This window comes from Parasteatoda tepidariorum, chromosome X1 (genome assembly GCF_043381705.1).
Source record: "Parasteatoda tepidariorum isolate YZ-2023 chromosome X1, CAS_Ptep_4.0, whole genome shotgun sequence".
Taxonomy (NCBI): Eukaryota; Metazoa; Arthropoda; class Arachnida; order Araneae; family Theridiidae; genus Parasteatoda; species Parasteatoda tepidariorum.
The window spans coordinates 77,282,025-77,302,326 of record NC_092214.1 but is presented as its reverse complement, the minus strand read 5'-3'; the positions used below and the strand labels follow the sequence as shown (position 1 = coordinate 77,302,326).

At 28.0% G+C, this 20,302-nt stretch overlaps 1 protein-coding gene across 2 annotated transcripts in view; it reads right to left on the bottom strand.

Annotated features, from left to right (window-relative positions):
* Nucleotides 1–342: 342 nt before the first annotated feature.
* Nucleotides 343–20,302, bottom strand: part of LOC107437476 (trafficking protein particle complex subunit 13) — a gene marked incomplete at its 5' end in the record, with an annotated part of 75,232 nt that continues 55,272 nt past the window's right edge. Inside the window, 5 exon segments of one of the 2 annotated variants that reach the window (XM_071187588.1) lie at nt 343–618; nt 3,360–3,513; nt 17,473–17,573; nt 17,833–18,034; nt 19,586–19,716. In XM_071187588.1, the coding sequence (XP_071043689.1) occupies nt 469–618; nt 3,360–3,513; nt 17,473–17,573; nt 17,833–18,034; nt 19,586–19,716 (738 nt within the window). 2 annotated transcript variants of the gene reach the window in all.

The window sequence follows — 20,302 nt, the reverse complement described above, 5'->3', positions numbered from 1 at the left end:
ACTAACATTTTTGGCTGTCAAAAATTGCACTATAATGTACTTGACACCGTTTGGAGACATCCATGACGTGAACAATGCCTTTTAATATGTCCCCACAAGCACCTGGTCGGATCTGACAATATCGTATGCATTCCCAGCACTGTGCGTCCTTTATAGGGACTTGTGCAGTCATCTTTCTCTTCAAATGGTGGAGTTATTACAATGCCACTTTTATTTGAATGAACCTTATACAAAATAATAAGTCTTAATGAATTCAAGCGAATGAACAGAGTATTTATGAGCTATTAAATATCCCATGCATTTAAAATCACTGAAACAAGTCCAAGAAATTATCAAACAAGATAAAAATACTGATTTTATTTAAATTATACAAATGAGTAACTTACTAAAGTATCTATGCAATTATAAATATTTTCAATATATTGAATTAAAATATCTTCTTAGATAATATTAAATGTACAGGTAGTTTTATTTTATAGATAAGGATTGAAAAGATGCAGGAAGAGTTAATTCCGGTAGTTTGCATTCATCATCTAACGTAGCAAATACATGAGCAAAGTCCGCAAAATCTTCAATTCTGTTTAAGAACAATTCTTTTATAGTGAGTCCAGAAAGACCCTAAAAACAGAAATAAAATTTTTGTGTTCAAAAGGTGAGAGACATTATCATGACTAAATAGATAAATCTAAAATGTTTTGTGGGGCTTCTCTAATACTTAGATTTAGAATTATTCACTACATATGTTTTATGGATTAAAGTAATTTCAAAAAGATACAACACACTACAAAAAACATTGAATGAAATTTTAATTATCAGAAACACTATGTAAGCTGTATTATATCTAACATACTGCAATTAAATACAAATTATACAATGTAAAATACAAAATTAGTTATTGAGAGAAGAAATAAAAATTTTTTATGATAACTATCCCTTGCACTTTCATACCTAGTTGTATACAAAATATAAATTATAGCTAAAACAAAGGTATGTATTTCACACTAATACGCATTTGTTAATGTTCAACCTATAAGATAGAAGACTGATAGAAATAATATATGAATGTAGTTCAATGCAAAGAAGTTATTGGAGGGAAAGAACGGAATATAAGAAAACTATGGTTATTATGTTGAAAAACATGTACAGAGAACAGAAAAGAAACACCCTGAATAACTTTTGATCAAATGATCAGATTATCATGTACTAGTACTCAATCATGATATTACAAGGGTCTAACCATAAATATGCTAATTAATGAGTACAGACGATATTATAAGTAGTAATGAAATCATATGCAAAAATGTACTTTCTATGAACAAACATAGATTTGGATTTCTGACTCTCAAAATGTGTTCCCAATAGTTTCTCAAAGAGAGCGATTGAAAATTTGGACACTTTAATGTTAATTTCACTTTTTTCGTAATATGCCATAACTTAAGAACTTTTTAAGCAAATCGAAAATTTTTTGTACAGAATGATAAAATTCATTTTCAAAAGATAATTCCAAAAAAAAAAAATTTTTTTTTAATAAATATTTATTATTTTATTTAATTATAGTATAATATACAAATGTTTATGTCCTTTTAAAGAATATAATTTTAAATGGCAAAATTTGAGAATAATAGAATGAATAGTTTCTGAATTATTAAATTCTAAAAAAGTCATATAATTGTATGGAGACAATGTGCCTAGCTGAGAAATTTTCCCAAGTAACACATCAGTTAAAGGGTGAAACTTTACATTAAAAATGAAAATATTTATAGAAAATAATATACATATCATAGAAAAAAAGTTTTTCCTACATTCACACACACACATTTAAAAATAATTATTAGTCTTCTCAGTGGCATATGCAGAATTTTTTCAAGGGGGGTGTTCATAATTTTCTGAAACTACTAAAAGAAATTCGAGTATGTAATAAAGCACTATTATTTCCCTAATTTAGACAGTTAGACAATTTTGACTTTTAATTTAGACAACATTGTTTAGTTAAATTTTGATTTGATTTTTTAAGTTTAAGAACATAATTTTTTTTTATAATAAGAGGTAAAATATTTAATTTTTTATTAAAAAGTAGGAATTAATCAAGCCAGAAAAAAGTACTCATAATGTAACAGCTACCTAAATAATAACCGTATAAATGTGAATATTCTATAGAAAACCAATGAATTTGACCAAAAAATAAGAAAAGATAACTTACCAACAAATAAGGAATTAAACCAGTTTACAAACATTTATTGATTTATACAGTAATATCCAAATGACGTTTTTTTTTTTTTTTTTTTTTTGCAAGTTCGTTTAAAATGTCTTCTACAGCTGGGGTAAATTTTCTATGAATTTTTAAGAGCGCCAATCTATTAATTCTATTATTACCCGTTTTATTGTGTAAATGTCTTTCAACGACGTAAAGTTGAAAAGGATCTTTCGTTTGCACTCGTTGAAACAGGTAGAACGACCAATATTTCTAGGAGTTTGAAAATGTTTGGTGTTATATCTTTATCGCACATTCCAAGAGCATCCGCCGCAGTTTTTGGAACACTACCTCCGTCTTCACTAATCCTTTTTAAACTTTTGTACCAGAGTTTTAGTTCAGACTTAAGGCTTTCTTTACAGGTATCCAAATCTTGAGCGCAAAATTCCACTAGTGCTTCAAAAGCCTTTATATTTGAAGGTTGGCAAATGAAAGGATCGGCAGGAAGAAGGCACTGAAATCCTTTCAAATTATTACGATGCGATACAAATCTTAAGTCATTGTGTTATAAAATTTTCTATAAATCGAATAAATGCACTAACTCTGAAATATGTTTCGGGTGTTGATTAGGGAAAATTAGCGTGATTTTTCTACAGACAGAGATAACTCTCAGTCTCATTAGCTAACTCCTTTGTACTCCGTTCCCCCTTTTATATAATTTTCACCGCATCTCCAAAATTCTCGAATTGATTCAAGATGGCAGAATGTTTAGGATTCCAGAATCATCGCGTAAAGACCTCGCAAATGCTAGCCAGTCTCGAAAACTATCGGACTGAAAAGAACCAGCAATCGGGACTCGCCCATAACAGTATCACGTGAATTTGATTTCAAAAAACCTATTATAGTAAATGTTTTTTTCAGTATTCTGAGAAATACCGTGAGAAAAAAAGTAGGCATGAGGCAAATAAATTTATATAGTCTTAAAAAATAATAACCTGCATAATTTCTACTAAAATTTTTATTTTTGCCATTTTGTCTGATCAAGGAGGGAGTTGAAATCACTAAACACCCCCCTTGCGTACGCCCCTGTCTTCTCAGTATTATTCCATTAAAATAATGTATACTATTTTCCACCTAATAAATTATGCATAAAAAAGTTATTGCAAACCTGCAATCCTGGTCGCACTGCAATAGCTTCAAGTGAGACATACACACATGATCCTTTTTCTAAATTTGTAATTTTTTGACCTGAAATTCCATGCCATAGAATACCATTGGTGAAGGAGTTGTTTAGTGTCAAAAGTAAATCTAAAGCTCTATCACTAGAAAACATTCAAAGAGTAACTATTTATGAAAGTTATAATAAATAATCAGAATTAAAATTAAACTGTCAGCAGACTAGTAGAAACTTGTTTTAATGGTATAAACATGATTTGAGACAGTATAAGAACATACAATAAAACCTAGATAATCATCTTTTATACAAAACCATTCTCTGTGTTAACCAGTATATTTTTTGCTATTTACTAAATATTCCAAAACTTCTATGTAGGCAATATTCATTTTGTCAGTTGCTCAGTATGAATTTTGTACAAAATAGTTTCGGGCATTTAGCAAGCGCTAAAACTTTATAGTATGATAGTAAATGCCAGAAACAGATGCAGAATGTGATTTTCACAATAATTTACACATAGAAAATTTTGATTTGTGCAGTATGAGTGCACAAATGATTCAAATGAGGGATCAAGTTATCTTTTAAGTATAAACCACAGTACAGCATTCTATACATAGGCAGACATGTGATTGCTGGAAGAAGAAATTATCTAAAATGTTTTTTCAATCCGTTTTTTTTTTCTTCTTTCTTTTAGTACATAGCAGATAAATAAAAGACTCAAAGCAACATTTATAAAATGTGAAGAAAGGTATTTTACTTCATCAAATAAACTTATTTTCATCAACGGTTAATTAAATGTTTCGAGATTCACATGCTGTATTGAATAATATCTTATCAAAAATATCAAGATTTTAAAAAATATGCGAAAATTAACAGTGACAGCTGCCGAAAAACCTTTTAAAAAAAATGTTAGAATTATCACGTCAAATACTGAATAATCAGAAATTTAAAAAAATCATGTGAAAATCAGCAGCAAAAATTGCAAATTTTTTATTTTTATTTTTATTAAATGCGACATTGATTTAACACAAATCCACCTTGTCAAAAATAATTACTCAACTGCGAGATTTGAATTTCTTGTTTCCTATCTTGTGAATTATCGCATCAAATAGTGAATACTCAGGCAAGCGGTTTTAATTTCTTGTATCACAGGGTTGCCACAGTAAAAAATTAACAAAAATAGTTGCTTTTAGTATCCTCAAGCATGAAAATAGTTGCCTAAAACTATAAAAATAGTTGCCTGAACAGGAGCAAAAATTTATCAAAAATAGTAGCCAAATAATTAAAATTGTAGCTTAATTGTCAAATACTATGATAAGGATTGGTTGATGTCAGAAGTTTTAAATTGTGATACATCGTCCGTCAGACATCGCGATTTAGCATATGTTCAGAAATTACCTATGGGAAATCAATCAAAAATAAATAAAAAGGAATAAATCTATTACAAAAGAAAATATTAATTCTAAACATATACTACTATAATATCAATATCATTGCTTAATTTTTTCAATTAAAATAATAAAGAAGTCAAAGTAAAAGCAAACCCAAGATTTATTTCATTTCTCTTAAATTAAAAAGGATTTAAGATTTACTATTGGTTTAAAAATAATTATACTGTAACAAAATATTTTACATACGTGCATTAAACTTAAAAGAAAAAAAAACGAAAGTAGAAAACAAACCAAAGAAATGTTCACTTTAGAAAAAAAATTATTTTTTTTAAATTATTTGTTGGAAAAAAACCACGCTTTTGAAACATCATTAGACCCTCTTTTATTCAATTATTTAAAATAATATAAAGTAGTATTAACTAATGGTCAAATTCTATCCTGAATAAATGTAAAAATATTTTTACTTATTTATCATTATTTCCGTTTTTGAAAATAAAATTGACTAAAGACTTATTTCTTTAAAAATGACACTGACTATCTAACAAATTATAAAACAAACAAGTATTGAAAGAATTTTAATAAAATTAAAAAAAAACTTTAAGTACTACCGTAATTTCGCGGAGATAGGCCGCAGCGTTAGTGATTTAAAACTTGAAAATTTAGTAGGAAGGCGTATCTAACGGGGCGGCCTATATAGTATTACTTTTTTTTTTTTTCAAAAAATTTTGCTTTTTAGAAACTACACTGGAAATTTCATCTTCATTTTTTCCACCTGTTATTGTACTTTTTATTTATTTTTTCATGCTTAATGTCACTCCAAGGAATAGTCAGCGCACCTGGAATTTTCCCCTCCCTAATCCTTTCTTGGAATCATTTTCTGGAGACCACTATCCACAAGAGAACAAAGTCTCTCTTTCCCTTCTGCCATATGGACAGCTGTTGAGTGTAGGAAATGGGCGTGGAGTGGAGAAGCATAAATCAGAAAGGAATGAATGAAGAAAATCAGGGTGGGGCCAGTGATAAGGTAACTGTAAAACAAATGCTCCCCCACCCCCTTCTTTCCAGGAAATATGACTCTTCCACTTGTCATGGATGCCTCTCTCCACTCCCCTTTTTTCTTCAGCTGGTTGTTAAAAACATGTGAATGTTTGGTAAATAAAGCATGCTGATGAGCTTGGAATGACCTTCAATAATCTTACAATTAGAATGTTCAAAAAGAATTTTAGACAGGGATAAAAGAAAGACCCGTCCAAGGCTGAGTCAATTGAAAAAAGAAACCTGATTTGAGAAGCGAAAATAGGGGGAGGAATTGCTAGAAACTTGTTTTAAATGCTTGGGAGGGAGCTTTTTATTGTTTTTTTTTTCATTGCTCATATTTCTGTTTGATTTCCATTATCTTCCTCAGCTTATTATTATTACGTTTTTTTATTGTTTTATCTTCAGTTCTCATGCGTGTTTTTGTTTTATTCATATTTTTCTTTCGTCAATATTTTTGTTTCGTTAATACTATTTTCGTTTTGTTTTAACATAACTTGTATTTAAGTTATCCATTTTAAATGCCTCCCATTAAGAGGAAAAATTATACCACTGCCTTTAAGCTGTCAGCAATTAAAAGAGAAAAAGAAACTGTGATAAATGGCTTCAAAAAAGCGGAAATCATCCCGGGACAAACGAAACCGAAAGTGACGGAGATTAACCCGAAATAAACAAGAGAAATTGTAATTGTATTAGGAATTGTATTAGGTAATTAAGTTGAAATATCAAACAAATTTCTGTATATGCTAATTACAAACGCTTTTTTTGTTACAAAAGTGTTTTTTTTTTACACGAATGTATTTTAACAAGTATAAAAGGAATGTCATCAATGTTTGACGGAATTAATTAAACAGCTTTCTTGTTCATCCTATGAATAGGGAATACTTCATGTGGTTATATGGAGTGAAGTAATGTTTCGTCAGTTTAGGCACTTTTGTCAGTAAACTTGACATGAAAATCCTATATGGCAAGAATTTATTTTACATTTCAGTTAAAAGAAAAAATTTAAAATTCATATATACTTACATTTAGCTCGATTTTAGCAATTCAAATTGCCACAAATGAACATAGTCGTCGATTAAATCTTTTTTGTTTTGTTTTGAAAATAAAATTACATAATGTGATATGAAAAAAAATAATATTTTTGTTTTGAAATTTATAGGGTTTATCCAAAGAAAAATGATTAAACCAAAGAAATTAATATATGTTCTATAATTATTCAAAGTTTGCTTAGCGGTTGCACTATGAGAAACCCGTGCGGCTATGAAAAAAGAATTATTAAAGTGTAGCAGTTCTTAGGAATTCCCACGAAGAAAAAAACGCTATGTGTTTCAGTTTTAATTATAATTTGAGAAAATTATAAATTCTTATTGATTAAATAATTGTAACCAGTTTAACATCAATTTAGAATTTATTAATTTAATTTTTTTATAAAAAAGGGCCGTGAAGCATTTCGTTATATTACAGGATACATCGATTTGTTGATTTAAACCAGTGTCTTTCAATAAAGTTTGCATTAGAAGATAAAATTTGGTGTTTGGCGCTGTCGCCAAAAGCCATGCCTGCAATTTTTAAAGTTAAGAACAGCAACCTTAGGAGAAGACTTTTCAACAATGCATGGAGAGGAAACTAATTGATGTTAACTGTCAATCCTATTTTCTCCCCCCACCCCAATGAACCCCAACAACCGCGAAGCTACCTTCCCCACCCAATACAACTGGAGAGTCACGAAACAACACCTAGCCGGAGTTTGCATGTAGATGTTTTTTCGTGACGCTTTGGAAATAAGGGGTTAAATAAAGGTAAGCTTTATTTCAATTTTTTCATAAATAAAAACAACTGAACATTTATTGGTTTAAAAATAATCAAATTATTATACTTACCTACATTAAATAAATTTGAAAAAAACTAACTTTTTATAACAAAATTAAATACAAAATACCCCTATTAAATTGTATTGCTTAAAATGAAAAATAATAATTGAAAAAAAACCAATGAAGAAACTTTTTTAATTTATATTTTCTTTTCATTGATCTATTGAGTTCAGAACGAAAGTTTAAGATAACAGCGATTATGCAGCAATCGCAAAGTAACAGTAGGTCTACGAAAAATAAGAATAAGTATAAAAAGAACTTCGCTAAGAGTAAAAAAGTCTCCCAATAGTCGCCTATTCCTGAAAATAGTTGCTTTTTTAGCCTTTTCAGGCAAAAAAAGTCGACATAAATAGTAGACAAAAATAGTAGCAAACAGTCGCGTTTTAGTAGCCTGTGGCAACCCTGGTATCATAATAATACAGGAATTTTAAAAAATCATACGAAAATCAACAGCAACAAATGCAAAAAAAAGTTTTTTTTAAATATTAAACGATGCATGGATTCAGCACAAATTCAGCATGTCAAGAAATAACTACTCAAATGGGAGATTCGAATTTCTCATTAAAGTATGAAAATATCAGGATTTAAAAAAAACCATGTAAATATGAATAGCTGTGAAAACAGTGCTATTATTGCATCAGAATGTGACTGACAAATGACAAATTGACTTTTGGGTGTTGCAATAATAATGTATAAAAATAAAAGGATTAAAAAAAAAACACTTAAAAAATTTGAAGTTATAATAGCCTATATAACAATTGATGCACCGCATGGATTTACAATGGTATTGAAGCAAATCGAGTGCATCAAATAGTGATTAATCAAAGGAGCGAATAAAATTTTGAGTTCTGTGATAAAATCTAAATTTTAAAAACAATGAGAATATTAATTGCATTAACTGCAAAATGAAAAAAAGAGATTGAAGCATGGATTTAGGATGTCATCTAGAGTGTTAAAAAATTATTACTGAAAAGTGTGATTCAAAATTTCCCTGATGCAATATCATATTAAAAAATAATTCAATATAATTGAAACGGAATAAAAAAAGGGGGGGGGGGAAATATATAACATCGTCATAATCAAATAACATCGGTCTGTTACAAATCGGATTTCGCAACTAAATTGCTACTAACTAAAATATGTTTTAAAAAAATAAGTTTTTTTTTCTTCTTCTAGCGAACGATGTTTTAGATGTTTATTGTATTTTTCTCTAAAAAATCTGTGTAAAAAAAATCATTATCAAGTGTAATTACGTTATCGTTACGACATGAGGACGACAAAAGAGGAATGCTGGTTAGGGTGAAATAAATTTCTCGTTAACAAGATTTTGCATAGGTAACAAAATTTTACTTTAGATTAATGAAAAATTTTGTGGATATTACAGAGAAATAATATGCGTCGGAGTATAAATTATTGATTAGCAAAATTCCACAAATTAGCAGAAGAATCACATGCCTGCACAAGTGATAATCATGTTGGAAAGTTACATCACAGTGGAAATTAGTGACCAAGCAGTAATCAGAAAACATTTTTTCATTCATAAAGTGTAAAACTGTGCTTTTTTTTCTACACATAATACACTAATTTTCTTTTATTCAGAACAAAAGATTCAAATATGCATAACAATAGTAGTAAATAAATGTAAAAATTTTTTAAATCTATTTTTATAATTTTGATATAAATTTATTCCTAGCTTCTTTTTTGGTGGCCAGTTGGGCTAACCTCTTGAACTGAACATTCTGTTGTTCCACATAGCTTATAAATATGAACTGAAAATTAATAATGATTTCATTGATGTGATTTCTCAGGTATTACGTTTGTATAAAAATTGTAGCTGTTCCCTTTTGTTTTGGTACATATGTTTATGTTATTTTGAATAGCAGCAGAAAAAAGTAAAATAAAGTTAACAAAACAAATAAAATTCTATTTCATATGAGATATTCATACAAGTGCCAGTATGAGAGGTCAGAATTAGTAACAGAAAAAATAATGACTTTAGTTAGAGAAATATAGTTTTAGGAATTTAGTGTCACTAATCATACCCATACAGCAAATTTCGTCCTAAAGACATCCCAAAACATTCCGAACACTCCTGGAACAGTCATATCCGCAGAGTGTCAGAAGAAAGAATTCCGCAGGAAATCACAAGCGGACAGCAATATGAGAGGCCTTTCAAATGAGTGTTTTAGGAATCATGTAGGATCATCGCTCAGCGCATGCGTGTTAACTTCAACTTTACCGTTAATGTTATTTCTTTTGCCCAGTGACAAAAGCAATTCTGCTAGTGAAATCTAAATAATAAGGTATTTATGAGCTCAAATATCTTTATTAGTTTCTTTTTTGTTTATCATTCTTTTTTTTTTATAATCTATATTTATATTATTGATTTATTAGTGTACTTGAACCCCATCATTATCTTTAATATTTCAATTGCAATTTAAATGTTTACATGCGTGGTTTATTTAATTTTTTCATAATTATTGAGGATGCTTTATTTTTATCATTTTGTGAGGCAAATTTTTATCTGTTCTGATAATTCATTCTTTCTATTATTTTTGTTTTCTTCCTTTAAGTTTAACTTATTATTTGGCATGTTTTTTTGGTAACCCTAAATTAATCATTTCTTCTAATGATGAAATGACATTTTAAATTATGTCAATGTTGCTATTCATCTTCATTATTTAGTATATTGTTATTTTACTGTTTTCTACATAATTGTTTCTATAAATTGTCTATGGATTGTGTTTTCAATATAAATGTAAACAATAACAATCTCGAGCTCAATACAAGCTGCGAGGCGATCTTTTCAAACGGATAAATTTGTTTTCAACAAAAGAAATACCGTAATTTATGGAAGAAACGCCGCACTTGTGATAATGAGACTTAAAAGAAAAAAAATCATGATAAACGCCGCACACGTTGTAAACGCCGCACCCATAATAACGATTTAGCGGCAAAAGTGAATATATAACATTAATTCCTTATAAATACTACTAATGTTTTAAATTTAAAATATAAATTAAAATTTATAAATGTATAATTATAATAAAATCAAAAATTGAATTTGCTATTGAATATTTTGGACAAACTGCTCAGAACAACATGTTACAATCGGCTGTTGGTGCCTTCGTTAGGTAAAAAATTTAAATAACTATATTTATATTACTTTAATATAAATGATTTTTTATATTATAGTATAGGACCCAAAATTCGGCACTTACGGGACCGATGAAATTTCGGAATTTGCAGAATTTCGGATCTCTTCCGGAAATTCCAATATGGCGCCCGTATATTACGATAATTCAATTACGCTGTTAATTTCAGAAAAACCAATAAATTTAGCTAAGTTTCAATTGTAGATTATGATGGAGTGAATTTAAAAACGTCCCATCTTTAGAAATTTCATTAATTAAAATAATAATCGATAAGATATAATCAAGAAGAAATAAGCCGAAGGATAAATAATTCAAGATGAAATAATCCGAAAAAGAAATAATCGTTTCTTCTTCAGAGCGAGATCATTGTTCTCGTTTTTTCTTTTACATAACATTTTGTTTTAACAAAAGACGCTTATCTCGGAAAATAAAAAGCTAACAAGGAACTACAAAAAAGAAGCAAACAACTAATAACGATAAAAAAACAAGTTAACAAAAAAAGTAACAGTTAATAAGCAATAAAAAGATAAATAAATCGAATTAAAAAAAAAAGCAGCAAAAGGGATAGAATTCATTTTGTACACCAAGTGAGAAGGAAGTTTCAATGTCAAAAGGGTGTGGCTAATTTATGGTCAAACAGAAGAGGGAAATGGGGGAGGGGAACAAAAACAGTAAAGCACTTGTCAAGATTGATTCATCAGTTTCTCCCAACTTGCATTTCTTTATTTTGTTCATTGGAAATGCAGATGTTTTTACTTTTCAATTATGTTTTGTTTGATACAGATTTATTATTTTTTCTCTTCATGTTTTTATTTTTAAAAGATAAAATATAGTTACTTACTTCAAGAGAAAAAAATTCCAAATAAGAAGAAAATATGACTGATTTTTTTTTCTCTTATCAAAAAAATTTCTTTAAAAAAAAAATTGGTCGGATTAAGTGCCGAATTACTACATATTTATATTTTATAAATATTTTTTTTAATTTTATTTATTTATTTTTTGGAAATTACCTCTTTTATTTAAATAAGAAGATATCAGTTTATAAATCGCGTCCATAACAACGATGCATCGGCAAAAATTAAATATACTAAATTAATGCTTTACAAATATTACTGAAATTAAAATGTAAATTAAAGTATAACAAAGTGAGAAAAAATGAGAAAGAGCTTTCCACCACGCGGTTGGCGGGAACTAGATCGAGATCTACCCACTTTCTTTAAGGGGTGGTTGGTTATCGGTAGTGGCGCCATCTTTTGTCATAATTCGCAACTATTTTGATAAAAAAAAATGTTTTTTCTTTGAAAAATGTAAAATTTANTAGATCGAGATCTACCCACTTTCTTTAAGGGGTGGTTGGTTATCGGTAGTGGCGCCATCTTTTGTCATAATTCGCAACTATTTTGATAAAAAAAAAATTTTTTTCTTTGAAAAATGTAAAATTTATTTTTAAAATATCGTAAACGCCGCAACTGGCATAAACGCCGCAATTAAAATTTTAAAACTTTTAAACGCCGCGACGTTTCTTCCATAAATTACGGTAAATTATATAATTTTTACGCTCAAATCTGTTGTATTTAATAAGGTATTAATGATAAGTAATTCTAGTGAGTAAGAATTGAAACTATGTTTTATTTCTTTAGAGATGTATTGTTGAAAAGGTGACATGGTTGCTAGATTTTGAATAACTCCCTTTTTTGGCAGTCCTGATTTGGCCTCTTTCCATTTGTTTATTATTGTTTGTTCTTGTTGTAAGCTGTGCACCATTTTACGTTAGAGTTAGCACCTTTAGCATTGTAAACACAAGTAATAAGTAATCAAATACCACATTTGCAAGAATCTCAAAACACAATGTTCGCGTTGTAAGCCAAATGGCTTTAAAATACACCGGAAACAGTAACCTGGAAGTATAGGCGTATATAAGTATAGAGCTTGCAGCGTTCCCTTGTGTAAAAAACACTGTCCATAGGGATTTTTAAAATTAGATATACTTAGCCAAGTAAATAACCAAGCAAAAGGGCTGCTGCTTTTTTTCCCGTTCTAGATTGAGTAAGTTGCAGCATTTGCTGCAATGAATTCAGTTTTTCTCCTTACATGATTGTTCATAATCAATCTGTCTTAAAATTAATAAAAAGTTGCAAAGTTAATTAACAATTACATGAAATTTAATCAGGCTATTAATTTTAACTGCTAAAGATAATTACATTATTTTCACTATCTCAGTAATTTTTATCTTTTTAAAAATAGTTCTGAAATTATATTTATATCGATATTAGTAAAATTTAATATATAAAAGAATCATATGGATGCAATAAAAATGTTTATATGTGTAACTAATTTTATACAGAATAGTGTCTACATTTTGATGTCATTGTTTCTAAAGCAATTATTAGAATTTCTTCTGCTTAATGCTTAGTTTCATACCCTATTCCTTAGTTTCATACTCATATTCATTAGATTCATACTCACTACTTAGTATTTCAAGAAATACTTTTTTTTAAAAAATTTGTTGAAAAGTTATTCGAAGTATTTAAAAAAGTTATTGAATCTGTAAGGAGTTTATTTTCGTTTAATAAGTTGAAAATTCTTGTAAATATATTTGTCATTATTTGCCTCTTGCAATGTGAAGCTGGTTTAAAAATATTCAACGATCTTTTAAAATAAAATATTTAGTGCTTTAAAAGGCATATAAAACTTACTTGTAGTTGATCTACATATTTTCTCCATTGTTAAATTTTTGTTAACATTTTTAACTGATAATGGATGGTGTTTTCTACACTAGGGAACGCTGCAAGCTCGGTACCGCCTAAATTTCCGGGTTACTGTTTCCGTTGTATTTTAAAGCCATTTGGCATCATTGTGTATTGAGATTCTTGCAATCAATGTATTTGATTACTTATTACTTGTGCTTACAATGCTAACAATACTGGTGTTTACAATGCTAAAAGTGTTAACACTAACGTAAGATGGTGCACAGCTTGCAACAAGAACAAACAGTAATAAACTTATGGAAAGAGGCCATATCAAGACTGCCAAAAAAGCGAGTTATTCAAAATCTAGCAACCATGTCACCTTTTTTAACAATATATCTCTAAAAAACTAAAACAAATTTTCACTTCAAACTCACCAGAATTACATATTAACATTAATATCTTATGAAATATGGCAGATTTGAGCTCAGAAATTATCTAATTTATTTCTTTTATTGAAAACAAAATTATCCGTTTGAAAACATCACCTATCAGAATAGCATGTAGTAAGCAGCTGCAAACTTTTTAACCGGAACTAGAGTAGGTGCTGAGCTCGAGATTGTTATTGTTTACATTTTTATTGAAAACACCATCCATAGTGGTTGAAACATTTAGTTAGTATTTACATATTTGCCTTTTTACAAAAAAAATTGTATGCTAAATTTTAGTATTGTCTTTTTCTTCATTCTCCAAGAGTTTGTTCTTTTTCTTGGGCTGAATTACGATAAACTATTTTCAGAATAAAATTTTGTTTTCTTTAAAATAAATTTTTAATAATTGTATCATTCACATGTCAATTTGCTTTTTTAAAATATTGTTATTTGTATAATTTCTTATTCGTTTCAGATACTTAAATAATTTTTTTTCATTTTATTTCCGTACTTAATTTTTGTATATTGTATTTATTTAATTCTCCATAAATTAAAACAGTTTGATGATTTTGTTCGAAAAGTTGTTATAGAATGCTTTTAAATATAATCTTTGATAATATTCTTCAATATTAATTTTTTTTCTAATGAGATCATGATAACAAGCTTAATTTGAATTAAGACTTGAGCAACATACTTCATCTTGAATTTATTAGTAACAACCATTGTGTAATTTTTTTCAGCTGCACCCTCAATCCATCAACGAAGCGATCTTGGGATTCCTGTAAAATGTGACAGTGGATTTGTAAAGCAAAATTCTTTACTGGATAATTCGAAATTGAAGGCTGAATTGGTAATTATTTTTTTAAGCTATAGAAAATTTTCTCCCCAATGATAAAAATTCAAGCGGAGAGCTTTTACAAAACTTCCTTTAACAAATTTATAACTTAATAATATATAATCAGGAAATTTGCTTTTATGTATTTTTAATATAATGAAGTGTATAATTTTTTGTTTAAATTATTCTTTTGCAGTGTTGGTAAAAACTCATTTGTTTCTAAGTAAATTAATAATGCTTTGCTACCATGAGATAAATTATTTTCTGAACTTAAGGCATAAGGTGATAAATTTTTTAATTTTAGTAATTTTTTTTCTTTTTCATAGTCTGCTAGATTGCAAAGTCTTGTTGGAACTGATTTTAAAGAACATACAAGCCGAGCACTTCGTCACATCATGCCTGATGATGTTGCTGAACTCTATAACTGTGTGGGCATTAATGAAAAAAAAAGATTTTTTGGTTACAGAGTGTCAGTACAATTTGTGTTGCTAAAGTTCCCTGTCTAGAAAATGAATTTTATTTTTAAAAGTATTTATACACATTAAAATGGTATTATTATTATTAAATTTAGTTGGCAAATCAACATCTATAACCAGCTTTTTTTTTCTTCAACTTTTTAAAATACTATAATTTTAGTATTCCATGAATTTTCAATGAGTTTATAAATTTCTATCATTCTCTGTGTTTGGAATAATTAATAAGTGTGTAACTGTTTGAAATAATCTTGTTATTAGTATCACCATCTTCTTTTCCAGTCACAGTAGAACGGTAATCATACGATACTTCAGTTATCCAACTCTTCTTTTGACTTGCACTTTAAAATATTCTGATCATTGTTACATGTGTTTGTACTAACAGTTTTATCATTATTACAGTTAATGTTACTAGATTATTCTTGTGACAATGAATCAAATAATTTTATTTTTTGTGAACTAGTATACGTACAATGGGCAATTAAAAAAAACTAGTCATTTTTTATTTAGAGTGAATTTAGTCCTAATTAAAAAAGGAGCTTAAGAAGGTCACCCCATAATATTTTCCCTGAGAGTAACAGAAATCTGGACTTCGACTAATTTAGTTTTAGATACCTTTCAAATAGGTTCTGAAATAATTTTATGTTTATTCATAAAAATACCTACTTGTTTGTTTATATTTTCTTTTTGTTATGTTTTAGAAGCTGTTTGCAGTGTTTTCACAAACACTAAAGTAAATGAAGTTGAAAGCATTATTAGAGGCTGGTTGTGCCATGCTAAAGAAAGAAGAGTTTATTCTGCAAAAAAAATTAGAGAAATAATTGTGTAAATAAAAGTTTTACTTATGTGATTCTAATATTCTTTATTTTTTTCTATTCTCATATTTATTTGCATACACTAAATTTATGCTGCAAAAAATGGATAAATCCTTAAAACAAGTTATCATTTTTAATATCTTCAAGATATTGATTCAGGTATGCCTTCAGCCAACAATTCTTCAGCAAAACATGGCAACAGCTGTTTTAGTTTGTATATAAAAACAGATAATTTTCTATTTTTATTTGTTTTTTAAATTGCATCATTGACACAATAGTTAAACAATAAAGTATGTGATCCATAAACATCTATTTTGAGTTTTTGATAAAATAGTAACTTCATTTAAACTATTTATAATAAAAAAATTTTTTTAGTAAATTTTGCAGAAGAATGTAATGAGAATTATTTTGCCAATTAAATAATTTCAATTGATAATACGAGAAATTTAAATACTAATGCTAAGTTAAAAAGAAAATTATTCATTATTTTATTATAAGATCCTTAATATATCTACTACATTAAACAATATGTGCAATGTACATAAGATTCAACAAGGCTCATAATTTAATTTAATTAGAAATAATCTTTAAAGAAAACTGACGCTAATTAGGAGACTTATAACCTTCCTTGGTGTTCAAAGGGTACACTCAATTAGACTTTTTTAGTAATGACAAAGTTTTTATTCCAAACAATAGAAATGTGAAATCCTATTAACTTGCATATTTTTGGATTAAAATGATACATTATTCTTTTCTTTAGATATGTTTATTTTTTAACCCTTTTGCTTTACTAATTTTCCTAAAAAGAAATAGTTGAGGAATAGCCCATTTTTCTGGAAAATTAGTAATGCCAATCGAGATAGAGTGATGTACAAATTAAAAACCATCACTTTTTTTTTCCATTTAGAAAACACTTTTCTGACCTCTAATTCAGTAAATTTAAAAGAAAAACCTTATTTAAGTTGCCAATATTAATTAAAATTTCAGAGATGAAATTTATTTCCAAAATAAGACACCCTCCTATTACTATCATACCATTTCCAACATGCATCCCACAAGTTACCTAAATCCTTACTAAACAGGTCTTTTTTTGTCCTAATGCCATCCTAAAGCGTTCTAAAGGTATCCTGAAACTGTCCTAGTTATGACATCATTAAGATATCTGCAGGTGGGACATTCTAACACGCAGATGACATCCGTAGGACATTTAGCGGTAAATATAGGACTTCCTCTGGAAGTCACAGAATCCTAAAGATGACAACTTTAGGATGTCATAACAAAGTCAATGTGCTGTATGGGTATCTATGAATCAAAATTCAAAGAAGTATAAATCAGAATGAATTTCCTAAAAACTTTTACAATAATAACTTAACAAAGGAAAGAAAAAATAAACATTTGATAAAATATATACCAGGCATTTGTGATTCTTACTGTAACAGGAAACAACTTCTCTAACTTTACTATGCCAGGAATTTCAACAACTGCTAATCTAATTTCACCATATCCTGGTACCTATTTAAAGAACATAAGATTTTTAAATTAAACGGGTAAATGAAAAGAAAATTGCTCATAAAATAAACTTAACACATCTATTTAATACACACAATTTTTTATTGCTAAAAACAGGGACTACTCTAACTAAATGAGCGAAATCCAAGAATCACAGAAAGCTTTTACTAAGTGAGTGTTATTTTAATGCTAATTAAAAAAATATGTAAGTTAAAAAATAATTTAAGAAGAAAATTAATAGTTCTCATAATAAAAATATTACCATTCGTTCCAGCTGGGATGTTTGTAGGCGACCTTTTTCCCCCATACTTGTACGCCAGACAATATCCAACTTCCCAATACTAGTTACATTTTTTGATAACTTAGAATATGTTACAGTACCAGGCTTTGGAGTGAGGCAAAATAAATATTGTCTGCTATCTAATGGATTAATGCAATTTGTTTCTCCAAACACTTGATACACTCTAAAAAAATAAAATACATTTTATATGAACATTTATTAAAAAATAACAAATATTTTACCAAGATTGGCTGGTATCAAGCAGTGTGATTTAATCCATGGTTTAAATTAAATTCTTTTTTTAAGAATGCTTTTTAATTTATTACTTACTTTAGTTTGGATAGAACCAAATAAATAAAAAATACTTTTTCCAACTTTTTTTTAAATTTTGAGTTCAATTGCTAATGTGAATCAGCATTACTTGAAAAAAACTATGTAATTTTTAAATATTTTCATATCATTGCTCCTGCTAATTTATCTATGTAAAATTAATTAATGTGAGCAAGCTTAAAGCAAGTCATCATGATGCTTCAAAAAAAAATTAAAACAAAATACAGCATTATCAAGTTCATGTCCTTCGAAAAAAGTTTTCAAGGTCAAATAATGAGGTCTTCATGAAGGTTTTTAAAATAAGTTAAATAATGTAATTATTGGATGAGTTAAAATAAGAAGTTAGATAATGTTTATTTTGTTAAAGTTACATTATGTTTTACAAAAAGCACAAATGGGAATGAGGAGCTTTCCTAAATTTTTTTTCTGTTAGCAGTGTAAACAAATTTGTATTGCATACATACATGTTTGGTCTGTAATAATTTTCAAATTCCATTTTATATATTAAAAAAAAAAACATTTAAAAAATAAAAATATTTTCCTAGTATATTATTTTATAAATGCACTATTATGTTAGTAAACATATTATGAAACTTAAAGCTCAATTATATCCACGTAAATAAATAAGTAATTTTATTCTTTTGTTTTTATTAAACCATTAATATTAAAACATATTTAAACTATTTAGATGCAGCATTTTACTATTTTTATCATTCAATTATTTTCAGATATTATTTTAAATGAAAATATAAATTATTTCCTTCGTACTAAAATTTATATTGATTTAATGGAAAAAGAAACAAGAACAGTTTATTTTACAGAATTTAATTAATACTAATGCTCTTAATTGTACGTAACAAAAGTGCTAAACAATGATACCAATGTAAATAATGATGAAAAGTGACGTATTTTCATATTACAAATGAACAAATCTCACACAGGAAATCATACTTTTTCATGCAGTACTAAAAAGACATTTAGATGTTGAGTTTTTATTCACAGATCAACTGAAGGTATAAAGTAACAAAGAAGAGCATTTAAAATATCCAGTTATTATTTTTTTTTTCAAACGAGTGTATTAAAAGAACAAAAATTGATAAATTTTAACTGTTTTTTGAAAACATTTATTAATGGTAGAAAAAATGTTTTATGAAATAGTTATGAATCCCTTAATAACTTTTAATTTGGGAATTAAAATATTATTTGATCTTTTGTTTTAAATTAACTAAAAAAATAAATAAACAAAAATTTTAAATGTAGAAAACCAGAGTTTTTTTTTTGAAAAAAAAATGTCTTTTTTGTTAACTCTATATTTGATTTACTTTAAAAAACATTATTTTAAGACAGATAATTTGATTTTATAATATTATGTCTAGTAAAGTTAGATAAATTTCAATATACAAACCCATTGATACTTTCAATTGTATTTAATTGATGTGACACAAAGTTGTTAGATGGTTCTAAAGTAACTCGCTCCAAGCACATAGGGGCATAGGTAATATTTTGAATCGGAGCTTCAAGGTACACTTCATCAGACTAAAAAAATATTATCGAAAAATTAAAATAAAACAAACCATTCCTTAATCTACTACTATAGAAAAATTGAAATACACTGTGGCCAGACACTCAGTCGTACAAACTCAGAGAGTCCTGAGACATATACTCATAAGATGTTAGTCCTCTTTTACGTAGATTAAAGCCTACACACATCTGGGGAGACTTTCCACCAGGTTTTGATAGATAGCCATACCAATTTACTTCCAGATATCTATTACAGTTCTAGTGATTTAGTGAAGGCTAAGAAGATGGCGAATTATGCAATGGCTACATAATCTACATTCTAATTTGCCCCAAAGTTGCTCTATGTAATTTAGATCAGGGTTCAGAGAAGGCCATTCCAATTTTTGAACACTTATTTTTTTTTACAAAGCATGACTAAATAAGTCTCGACAAGTCAATGGATCACTTATCCTGATGGCAGAGAAATGAGCTTTGCATGAAATATTGCCTTAGAGTTGGGAGAGCACTATTTTCCAGAATGTTTACACTGTGACAATGAAATACACTGTGGCAATACACAGCAATACATGAAATACACAGCAAGCAAAAAGAAAAGATATCA